This window comes from Microtus pennsylvanicus, chromosome 6 (assembly GCF_037038515.1).
Source record: "Microtus pennsylvanicus isolate mMicPen1 chromosome 6, mMicPen1.hap1, whole genome shotgun sequence".
NCBI lineage: Eukaryota > Metazoa > Chordata > Mammalia > Rodentia > Cricetidae > Microtus > Microtus pennsylvanicus.
In genome coordinates, this window is record NC_134584.1 from 123117961 (window position 1) to 123130008 (window position 12048).

Sequence of the window (12048 nt, forward strand, 5' to 3'; positions counted from 1 at the left end):
AAAGTAGCTTGCATTGGAGTTATAGGGCCTGACAGTACTGAGGCCTTGCTTTCTGCCAACCAGGATCCTGTATTAAAGACCTTTTAGGCAGGTGGTGGTGGCACATGGCTTTAATCCCAGCACTCCGCGGGTGAGGGGGCAGAGACAGGCAGATCTCTGTGAGTTCAAGGCTAGCCTAGTCTACAGAGCAAGCTCCAGAACAGGCTCCAAAGCTACAGAGCAACCCTATCTCGAAAAACAAAAGCAGCAATAACAAAAAACAAAAACAAAACAAAACTCCCCTCTTGGCAAACCCACTTCTGTATTCCAATGGCCACACCATCTTTGGCGGTCTCATTTGCATAACTTGCATATGGGACGCTAGTTAAGAGCCTGCCACCATCATTTCCTATGTGGAACTCAAACAAGTCGTCCAGTGTCTCCGTACTTCAGGTTGTCCTGACTGTAAAATGGAAGGAATTAGTTTTGGCAGAGTGGTTATGCAATATCGGGTACATAACAAGGCTCAATACTTACTAGCTCTTGCCTTTACTACTTCTCTTTACTACTGGCAAAAATAATATTCATGTTAACAGCATAAGGCTCTTCTTACACCAGAAGCAAGTCTGGAGCCTGGCTAGGCACAGAAAGGACAGAGAAAAGAGAGTGGAAGATAAACTATTTGTTTTTACATGACACTAATGCAGCCAAAATTGCACTTAAGTAAAAACTGTAAGGAAATTTGCTGGACCATGAGTACATACAAGGTCACAGCATGCCAAAGAGAGGGAGCACTAACAAAGGGGGGGGGGTCCTGTACCCAAATGAGAACCAACGATTTTAAAAGAAAAATCATACAGTTGTCCGTAATCTGACTTAACTCCTGCTCATCAAGAGGACAAGCTGCCAGAACATTTATCTCTCTTCCTGGGGGACTGCTGAACCAGTGGGGGCTTACAGCACTGTACCCTTCCAAACCAAGAACTTACGTGGGGGAGCAAGGGCAGCTGCGGGAACAGGGCGAGGAAGAACAGGGATCTGAACAAGAAGGAGGTTGTGGAGAAGAAAAAGAATAGGGGGCGACTGGAGAGAAGGAGCAGAGGGAGGAGAAAGGACCGGGAGAGATGGGGGAACACGGTAAGGATGGGTGGGCAGGGCCGGGGGAACTGGAGGAGCAAGGGGAGGAAGAGAGGCTGAGAGAACTTGGGAAGAAGGCAGGAGAGGTGGGTGGGAAAGGTGAGGATCCGAAGCAGGGGCAGGGATAGCTTAGGGTCCGCGTGGGTTGGGGTGGGGGGGCAGATCGACCAGCGGTACTGCTTCGAGACGCCAGCGTAGTACACAGGCGCGGCGCGCAGACGGGGGCGCTGTGGTCTCGGATTGCAGAAGGCGCAGCCGGGCCCGCCTCTTTCCCCGCCCGCCCGTGTCGCAGGGAAGCCCGGCGGAGCAGGCTCGGCCACATCGCGGCCGCGCGGGCACAGTCGCCCAGCAGAGTGCGGACGTCTCGCCGCCTTTGTCCGCCGGTGGCAGCTGGTCTCGCGGCCGCCGCCCGCGATGGCCCCGCAGCAAGGCCGGCCCGCGTTGCCCGCCCGTTGCGAGCCGCCGGCGGCACCGCCCGTACCGCCTCGCCGAGAGCGCGGGGGGCGCGGGGCGCGCGGGCCCGGGGTGCCCGGGGGCCGGGGGCGCGCGGGCGGCGCCGAGGGGCGCGGCGTCAAGTGCGTACTGGTCGGCGACGGCGCGGTGGGCAAGACCAGCCTGGTGGTCAGCTATACCACCAACGGCTACCCCACCGAGTACATCCCCACGGCCTTCGACAACTTCTCGGGTGAGCGCGGAGCGGGGCGCGGCCTCGGGCTGGGAGGCGCGGGAGCCCGGCCCGGGAGCTCGGGGTGGCGCTGGTCCCCAGGCACCGGCACAGCGGGGCGGCGGCGGGGTGTCCGATCGACCCGGCTCGGGGATTCAGGAGCGAGCTGTTGTACAGGTGCTCTTTTCACCTGCGCCCTCATCCGTGGCTGCTCAGTTCCAGGGGGTCTCCGCCTGGAGCAACCGGGTTTGCCCCGAGGGTGAGCCGGCCAGGCGCACCGGGAAGGGCTTGGGCTTGCGAGAACGTTCCTTTCTTCTGAGCCCGGCGCCTGCCTGGCCCGAGCCCCGCCTGCGCCGTCTAGGTTTCTGACGGTTGGCCCAGTCCTTCCAGCCTGTCCTTAGCTGAGCAAGTTCTCACGGGTGGGCTCATGGATCATACAAAGATACAAAAGTAAAGCGATCCTTTATCTTGATTTTTTTTAGAAGTCTTTTTGGAATTTAATAAAAAGTTTTTTTTTTAAAAAAAATCACAAGAACTAGTGTGAAAATCTTGCCCCTAGAAATTTTACCTCTGACCTCCAGTCTCCATAGCCAGACCCTGACAGTCTCTATTTCAGAAACCCTATGGGTAATACAGAAGTGCAGGGGTAACCTCCCTGTCACCCCATCACCACACACACACTCCACTCCCCACTAGCATAAACATTTATAAACAACCAGAAAGGCTATCAGAAAGAGACAAATTGTCTAATTTAAACTGAAACCTCCATGAGTTTCCTGGATGGGAGTTCTTGTTCTCACCCCACCTGGTGAGAACCTGAGTGGCTTCCCTCTGCCAGCTTTTCTTTTTAATCCTCTCTTTGAATTGACAGAGAGGCGTGCCCTTTTCCACACACAGGGTGATAGGCCTCCTGTGTTTGTACAAGTTCTCAAAACTGCTGGAGTTTTATGATAAACCCTGAAGCCCGGAGACTTTTTCCCAAGAGAAAACAGAATTATCTCTGAGGGTTTCCACGGATTTAAAACTGCAGAGTTTGTTCCCACCTAATCCCCCCCCCCCCACCTTGTGTTATTTCCAGGTCCTTTGAAACATGGTTGACAGGAAAATTAATCTTCCAGACTTGAGAGGGAAACACTAACCTTCCGGGGCACCTTCTAGGGGTCAGGGCTTTGCTGCCTCATGTTCTGTGGTGGAGGGAGCCCCCACCTTGAAACATTTGTACATAAAAAGACCTCCACTGGGTTTAGCCAAGCTCTTAGTTCACTAAGAGGGACCAGAATAGGAGCTGCCAATCTTCAGAGGGGGGGTGAAAGATGTCCAGATAATCATCTTGCTCTTTCTTTTCCCCTCAAGCTGTGGTGTCAGTAGATGGGCGGCCTGTGAGACTCCAGCTCTGTGACACGGCAGGACAGGTCAGTATCAAGTTACACAGCTCAGCACTGGGAAAGGAAACAGCCTTTTAAAGGTTTGCAAACAACCTATTCCCTTAGTAACTGGGTCATTGTGAAACCTGGGGGAAGCTGGCCCACCCCTGCTTCAGCCCCTCTGCAGGCAGTGGGAGGGGCTGAGGAGGCGAAGAAGGACCCCTCTGGGCCAGTGAAACAGGGCCTGCCTGTTCTGGGCAAGAGAGGAGAAGGCAGTGGCAGAAACCGCCCTTCTCAGAACAGGGTTTTCTGATGCCTCTCGCTTTTCTGGCCTTTGCTAAAGAGGAAAAACCATAGTCATGGTTTGTAATCACTTCTCAGAGGAAGCCCCTCCTTTTTTATAATTTCTTGATTCAAGGCTAATAAACCAGATACTTAAAAGTTTGTTCAGGGAGAAATTGTAGCTTATGTTAGGGAATGTTAGCGTCTGTCTTCCTTGATTCTAGAGCAGTGGCATGGTGGTCAGAGACAAAGTTGGAGCAGAGGAGGAAAGGCTACTCTCTTTGGTTAGTTTTGTTTTGAGTGCAGAGCACCAGAAGAGAAAGCCAGGCAGTGATGCAGGGATCATGGGTATAGGGTCCCCTCACTGCCCTCCAGAAGAGTTTTGGGGCCTGGTTGAATCTGCCTCAGAAGCTATCTAGTCACCGAGGTCACGTGGTTGTGAGTACTTGGATGCCCAAGTGACAGTGAGCTTGTCTCCCTATGATGTCTAGAGCTGACGAAGTGCAGGGGATAGACGTATCCCCTATACTTTTCTGACTATCCATGCTTCTAAAGAAGATCGCCTGCCTGTGTCCCCCAGTTCTCATCCCAAGCCAGGGCCTTCAGGTTACTCACTGCTCTAAGCTAGCAGACTTAGGCCCTGGCTTAGTCCTTAGACCTCAAGGAGACAGAAGACGAGGCTGTCTTAACGGATCATCATCAAAGTGATAACTGCAGCAATGGAGTGGAATGCAGCTGGGAAAGCTGTTCATGTGTGAGGGGAGCCAGTCCCCATCAGCATGTTCACTGTGTGGGAAAGAAAGCATCAAAATCCAGGTAGAGTTGTTCATGCTTGTAACCTCGGCTCTCAAGAAGCTGCAGCAGGAAAGCCACAAGTTCAAAGCCAACTGGACTATGTAGTGAGTTCAAGGCCAGCCACGGTGGTCACACACCTGAAATCTCAGCACTTGGGAGGTGAAGACAGGAGGTTTGGAAGTTCAAAGTCCTTGGCTACGTAGGGCATTTAGGGCCAGTCTAGCCCGTGTAAGACCCTGCCTTTCGAAAACATGCAAACCAAGGAAAAATACCAAAGAAACAATCTTCTTGGGTCTTCCTCTTTTTGCATGATGCCCCCTGAGTTGTTTTACACAAAGTGAGAAGGTTGGGTTTTTCCATCTGTAGAACAAGGGTAGAAGAGAAGTGTACAGTGGCTGTAGGCACCCTGAGGACCAGACAGGAGGCAGGAAACCTGAACCCCAAAGCACAGACATCATGAACCCCACTAAGGAGCTGCTAGGATGCTGGCTCAGGAATCACTGTGCTACCCCTCAGGTGTCTCTACCCCCTCTTAGCTTCTGAAGGAGGTGGGATTTCCTTGGTAGATGAGTCCTGAGTTGGCAGCTGTGTGGTTTAGTGCATGAACCAGAAAGAGCTGGGCAAAGGTGCCCGTAGAGCTGGGCGTGCCTGCCGTAGACCTGTAGCCGTAGACCAGTTCTCAGGAGCTCTCAAGGAAAACAGCACAGTGCAGGGCGAAACCTTGGCCTGTGGGTTTTTGAGAGGAGGTGGATATGTTGGAAAATCAACTCAGTATTCCTAAGAAGGAGTTAAATGTACCCTTCATATCATATCCTAAAAGCCAGGGAGTAAACTGAGAGTATTGGTTCAGTCCTGTACTCCCAGTATTTGGGACACAGAGGCAAGAGAATCACAAGTTTTAGGTCTGCCTGGGCTACTGTGTAGCCTTTGAACTGTGAGTTCAAGGCTAGCCTGGGCCTCACTGTACAGTGAAATCCTGTTTAAAAGAAAATATATCAAATGGACTCTGGTTGCATTTACATAGTTATTTGTATATATGTATATATAATAAAGAAAAAGAGGCCATGAATTTGAGAGGCAGTGGGTGGAGTCATTCTTTCTCAGCTCTCACACATAGAGACCTCATCAGGGGCAGAGACACCCTGAGCTGCTGGGTTCTCCCTTGAGCTTATTAACTGTTGTCTCATGTGGCCACTTGGTTATTGACCCACGGTGGAAATAGATCCTCAGACCAAGAATGGCTAATGCAAATAAGACAGATGTTGGTTCCCTTAACCCGAGAAAGCAGCCTGTGCTGACTGGTTTCATGTCAACTTAGTACAAATCAGAGTCATTGGGAAAGAGGAAACCTCAGTTAAGAAAATGCCCTGTCATTCTCTGAATGAGAATTACCCCCCACATCCCCATCCCACTTCCCACACACCCCCAGCTCCAAGTGGGTTTGTTTGAATACTTGGTTGCTATTGATGGAACTGTTCGGGAAGGATTAGGGTGTGCCTGTTAGAGGAGATGGTCTCCCCCCCCCCCCCCGCATTGAGGTTTCAAAGATTTCTTAGTATGCCCCCTTCTGCCTCCTGCTTGTGGATCAAGATGTGAACTCTCAGCCATTCCTGCCACCATGCCTTGGCTTGCCGTCATGGACGCTAGCAAGCCCTCTGAAACCATAAACCCTATTAAATGCCTTCTTTAAAATTTACTTTTATAGTTGCCTTGGCCGTGATGTTTTGTTCACAGCAATAGAAAAGTAGCTAATACCTATCCCTGGCAGACTGTCCTGTGGGCCCTGGTATAGTTTCTTAATTAGTGATGGATGTGGGAAGGCCCAGCTCACTGCGCGAGGTGACACACCGGGGCTGATGGATGACCCTGCGTGCTATAAGAAAACAGGCTAAACAAGCCAGTAATCAGAACTCCTCCATGGCCTCTGCCTCGGTTCCTGCCCTGATTTCCCTGGCTGATGGACTGCAGGCTATAAAGTCATGTAAACCCTTTCCTCCCTGTGTTGTTTTGGTCCTGATGTTTATCACAGTGATAGAAACCCCAACAGAGACAGCCGTCGTTGGAGAAGGATGCCTAGAGAATAGGGCTGTAGGTGATCAGAACCTGCCAGCCGAGTCATGGGAACCGTTGAGAGCATTTGGCTTTTTCCTGCTTTGGGAAGTCACCAGTGTTGGCTGCTGGAGGATGTCAGCCACAGACACATTTCAGATAAGAGGGAGTTGGTGCGACAGCTTTCCTGGGCTGAGCTGAGCTGGAGTTTCTTGTGGGCAGGAAATGGTGCCACAGGGCTCTAGAAGATGTCTGACAGGAGATGCAGGCATGGATGCCTGCCTCGTGCCTGTTGTGTCTGGTGTTTGGAGAATCTGCCGGTAGACTGCACACCGTCCGTGTTCATTTACCTGCTCCAGGTCTCTGCACCACGGGACAGCTGTGCTCCTTCTGTCTGAAACACTGTGGAAACTTAGCCACTTGCAGAGATGAGAGAAAGAAGATGCGGCCAGGACAAGCCTGTATTACCAGTGTCCGTGGGTGACGTCAGGGAGGGCACCAGTTCGTTAAACTGCTGTGGACAGTGGCCTACACGGAGCCCTAGTTTCATGTCTCAGTCTTTCTTATTTCTGAGGACCATGGTTCCACACTGTGCGCTGGGGCTGGCGGGAGGAATTGGCATCTTTCACGGCTGTGGTCAGGCAGATCAGGGTCGGCCCTTAGGTACCAACAGGGATGAGTACTGGCCTTTAGAGTTGCCAAGTTCCAAAAGCAAAAGGAGAGAGTTGAGGTCACTGTGGGCTGAAGGCCAGAAAAAGCGAGATCTCATTTTCTTTGAGTGCGTTTCTGTAGCAAATGGCATGGTGGTCGTGATCACTAGGGGAACAAAGAGCACATTTGGAGTGTTAAGGCTGTGCCGTCCCTCAGAGCTTATAGAGGCTGCACCTGTGTCCCAGGGCAGGCAGCAGGGACACGTCTGAGATACTGGCTCCTGACTGTAAAGATAGAGGCTTTCTATGACTGCGCTGGTCCTCAGGCCATTCACTAAGGTGGTGAGAGCTAACAAGAGTAATGTCCTTGTACTGTTTGATTTCAGGACGAATTTGACAAGCTGAGGCCTCTCTGCTACACCAACGCAGACATCTTCCTGCTGTGCTTCAGCGTGGTGAGCCCCACCTCCTTCCAAAACGTCAGTGAGAAGTGGGTACCGGAGATTCGGTGTCACTGCCCGAAGGCCCCCATCATCCTGGTTGGTACCCAGTCGGACCTTCGAGAAGATGTCAAAGTGCTCATTGAGCTGGACAAATGCAAAGAGAAGCCAGTCCCCGAGGAGGCGGCGAAGCTGTGCGCCGAGGAAATCAAAGCTGTCTCCTATATTGAATGCTCAGCTTTGACTCAGAAAAACCTCAAAGAGGTGTTTGACGCCGCCATTGTTGCTGGTATCCAGCACTCGGACTCCCAGCAACAGCCGAAGAAGTCTAAAAGCAGGACCCCAGATAAGGTGCGGGACCTGTCCAAGTCCTGGTGGAGAAAGTACTGCTGCCTGGCCTGACCCTCGTAAGCAGCTGGTGTTTAAGCTGCAAGAAACTCTTTGTGTCACGTGGGTGTGGTCATAGGACAAGCCCTCAAAAGCGTGCCCCTTTGTCCTTAATTTCCTGTCCAGGAGACTGGAGTTGAGATCCATATGCAAACTATGTTAGAGAAATTTGGAAGTTAAGTTGTTTTGTTTTTGTTTTTCGTAACTCTGGAAACTTAGAACTGTAGACCTCTGGATTAATTTATATTCGTATGAAAAGGGCTCTTCCAAGCTAGGTTACGTGAAGTTCTGCTGCATTGCACAGGACAAAGGAGACCGTGCCCTTCTCCTGACTAAGGGCTGCTGAGTGCTCAGTGAATGACGAGCACACCAGACTTGGTGAGAATCGGTCCCGGCTCCGAAACCACACAAACCATACCTGTTTTTGTAAGCGCATAAATCTGAAGAAAAGATCTGCTCCTGACCAGAAGACCTCACACCCGTCCCTTTGTCATTCAGTCATACTCGCTTGCTTAAGATTCTAAACCAAAACAGCCCGCTGGCTCCTGACATTGTGCTGTCTGAAGAGAACACTTGCTTGTAAGGCTTTCTGTTTTGTTTTGAATCACGTGACCAGTTGTGTTGCTATGAAAATGGTGGGCATGGCTCTTGGAAGGCAAGTGCTGGGTGCAGAGCTGGCATTATTTTCAGGGGGCAACTGACTCATGTTGAGATCAGAGAGTGCTCTTTGCTTTCAGGACTAGCTTGTGCACTGGGCCATCTGTGTCCTGGTGAGGAAAGCAAGAGGAGGTTCTTGTCTAGGGACTTAAAGCCGCCAAGCTCACAGCATCCCATTTGCAAGAAGAGGGTCCCTTCCTCGAGAGAAGCCATAGTCGATTGTGGGACACACACACACACACACCTTAAGTGTGCTGAAATGTCCATCTGGGTACACACTCATATGTTTGTGTGCATGCACACATGAGTGTGCTCACACACACACAGGTGGCTGGTTTGCTAATGAAATTTTGAGACACACAAAAGCATGGTTGCAGGTGTCAGGGTAGCATGCCTTCCTCTTGACATTTTTTTGAACAGACATCATTTTGTAGAATGTTATCTTCATTTACACATTTTTGAAACTATCTTAAAATGTGGGATGAGCATACTTTTGATGTTCAGAAGATCATGCTTGTGGCGCTTGTCCTTTAAGGGGAGGGTCTTAGAGCTGACTGTCCCGAGACTGCCCTGTGTTAGGAGAGCTCTTTCACAGTGTTGTAGGTACTTCCAAGATGCCGTAGGGGCCAGACAGTGAATCCCAGCTTCTCATTTGCTCTGGGCAAGGTACCTCTCTGTGGCCACCTGGTAACAAAATTTTCTGTCTGTGAAAATTTTTTTTATATTAAAAAAAGTCAACCTTATGATTTTCTATAGAAAAAAAAGTAAAAAGATCAGGTCATATTTCAGGTCAATGACTTCTTCCTGCTGGCGAATAGGACCCAGGACTTTATTAAAGTGAAAAGGTTAATTGCTGAACCACCGGGAAAGATGAACTGTTTGTGACTGAGCCTCCAGCACAGTGCCAGTGACATCAGCCACGCTTTCCTGATGCGTCTCACTGTGGCCTGAGCGGTAGCATTGCTTCACTTACGGGAAAGCTTGTAACTGGCCTCGTGACTGAGTTTACTGCCCTACTGTGCTTGGCTGCCTGGAAAGCCCGCCTCCAAGAGGAGGCTCCGTCTATCTTGTGTACAGAAGGTGGGTGGGGAGGAGTGAGTTATTTAATTTTAAATGTTATAATAAAAGCCAATGTAGTGGAGACCAAGGACATGAACATTTAGAACACAGACTTGAAGTGGTGCCAGGGCCGTGGGAAGTGGCATGAAGGATGCTGTGTGACCAAGTTCTGGACACTTCCTTCCGGAATGGATATTCCTGGGCTGTTATGCCACAAATCTTCTGGGTTGACACTGGCCTGCAAGTTTTCAATATATTACTGCAGCCTATGGAGTAATAAGGTCTGAATGTACTTGAGGTTTTCCTGCATTTTTACTTTTCGAATATAGAGATTTGGGCTGAGAAGTTTTTAAAAGTCTGTGCCTGAATGAAATGTAAAGTTGGTTCTCTTTGTGACTGGAAAGTGGCAGAACATGCAGGCTGGTGTCTCGGGAGGGCTCTGTGAGCCGTGTGCGTAGCCATGTCTCTTCAGACTCTCAGGGCAGGCCGAGTCACCTGGAATACACGCTGTAGTAGGCCACCAAGCTGTCACCTCATCGTGTGTGCAAACAAACTTTCGATACCTTTATTTACCGCTCACTAGACATGTGAGCAGCTCCCCGACGTCTCAAGCCGAGAGGGGAGCCTCACCACTCCGCAGGTGCCTTACCAACTTGTGCTTTCTGTCTTCACGTGTCAAAGATGTTGGACAGAATCCTGTACTTGAAAATGCTATAAATGAGTCACTATGAAATAAACTCTGACCTGTGGACATAGTTGTCTTCGTCTCTTCTATCAGGAGAACAGAAACTTAGGCACGCCTTGGCCTGGCACAGGTTAGGAAGCGTTCTTGTGTTTGGGGAAGCATCTAGTACACATTCATTCAACACAGTCCTTGGGGGCTCTGGGGTTGGCCCAATGATTGGGACCCTCTGCATGTTCACCCTGTGTTTCAGATTCCAGAGGTGTTCGGTGTTGAGGAAGACCTGAGGGCCCGAGAGCTTCATGTGTGAACACAGATGAGTACCCTGGGTGGCATGTGGCAGGGATCTATAAGGCACAAGAAGGGAAATGGAAGCCAAGACCCCATCACCTGTAATGGTGCCTCTGAAACCCTGGGTACCTGCATCCCAGGATGCCAAGGACATTATGTGCTTTATGATCCTGGAAGTTGATCTCACACTGTTAAGAGGGTGTAGCTCTCTAGGAGATACGACTTTAGGGAAGTGACCCTCTGAGCAGACACACACCATCTTGTCTCTGACATGAAACCCACCACAACCAACTTGAAGGATTTCGTTTAGCTCAGGGTTTCAAAGGTCACAATCCTTCGTTAGCAGATCCCATCTGTTCTGAACCTGATGTGAGGTGAAATGTCAAGGTTGAGGATCCTAGAGTGATAACCATTCACCTGTGATGACCAGAACACAGATTGAGTACGTGTGTGTGCTGCAGGCTTTTCCTTCCCCTTTTGTTCCCTCCAGGGCCCCAACCTATGCAACAGCGAAGCCTGCATTCAGGGTGGGGTGGCTCTTTCCCCTCAATCCCCCCCTGAAAACCCAGAAAGTGTCCTTTACTAGTTTTGGCACTTTTCAACCCAACCAAAGGGGAATCAAGATTGAATGTCATTGAGCTAGAAAGATGACCCAGTGGTTAGGGGCGTGCACTGCTCAGCCAGAGGTCCTGAGTTAGGTTCCCAGCGACCATGTCAGATGCTAACAACCACCTGTGACTCCAGCTGCAGGGCCTCTGCAAACACCTGCACTTAAGTGTGCATATTATATACAGACACATGTACATACACCTAATTAAAAATAAAATCTTTTGCCGGGCGGTGGTGGCGCATGCCTTTAATCCCAGCACTTGGGAGGCAGAGGCAGGCAGATCTCTTGAGTTCGAGACCAGCCTGGTATACAAGAGCTAGTTCCAGGACAGGCTCCAAAAAAAAAACCACAGAGAAACCCTGTCTCAAAAAAACCAAAAAATAAAATAAATAAAAAATAAAATAAATAAAAATAAAATCTTTTTTAAAAGAAAGAAGATTAACAATTGGAGTTGTCTGGTAGCAGATGACCTGATGGTGGGGAATGCTGTGCAGATAGAAGTCAAACCTCTCCCGCCCCATATGTGGCCACGGGGTCAATGGTAGGCTAGCTTCACAGCCTTCAGCATCAACCTTAGAGTATTAGACTCCAGCCCAGAGGGACCTGGAACATGGGGACAGTGTGTCCACCCCAGGGTAGATGTCAGAGCTGCTTCTCAGGATTTATGACCTAGAAAAGATGGGCAACAAGAAGTACTAACAGAGCCGTTTCTAAGAGGAAAGAAGGCAGGAAAATACCTGTTACATGCTGAGGTCTGGCCGACCAAGACTGGCGTGCAGCAAGTGAGGCAATAGAAGAGCCTGGGCCCTGCACCTGAATCCCAGGTACATCTCTTTGCTGCACGAATAATAAAAACTCAGAGGCTCATATTGGGGTTCAAGCTTAAGATCAGAGACGCAAAACCAGTCAAGCCACTGGAGACCTCTTACCTCTTTGAAAGCTTCAGACTGAAAGTGGACAAGTTCCTGCCTCAACCTGCCTTATATTCCTCTCTAGTGCTGG

The 12048-nt window shown here is 50.1% G+C and overlaps 1 protein-coding gene across 1 annotated transcript; it reads left to right on the forward strand.

The window, feature by feature from the left end:
* Window positions 1–1424: 1424 nt before the first annotated feature.
* On the forward strand, window positions 1425–10214 carry Rhou (ras homolog family member U). Its single transcript, XM_075977630.1, has 3 exons — window positions 1425–1801; window positions 3134–3192; window positions 7307–10214. Exons 1-3 carry the CDS (start codon window positions 1531–1533, stop codon window positions 7760–7762), a joined length of 786 nt encoding a protein of 261 aa, XP_075833745.1. The 5' UTR covers window positions 1425–1530; the 3' UTR covers window positions 7763–10214.
* Window positions 10215–12048: the final 1834 nt, after the last annotated feature.

Bases quoted from the DNA above. Each gene is read 5' to 3' on its own strand.
- Rhou (XM_075977630.1), top strand. From the start codon at position 1,531: ATGGCCCCGCAGCAAGGCCGGCCCGCGTTGCCCGCCCGTTGCGAGCCG. The intron at 1,802-3,133 runs GTGAGCGCGGAG...TTTCCCCTCAAG, and splicing joins GGCCTTCGACAACTTCTCGG to CTGTGGTGTCAGTAGATGGG. The intron at 3,193-7,306 runs GTCAGTATCAAG...GTTTGATTTCAG, and splicing joins TCTGTGACACGGCAGGACAG to GACGAATTTGACAAGCTGAG.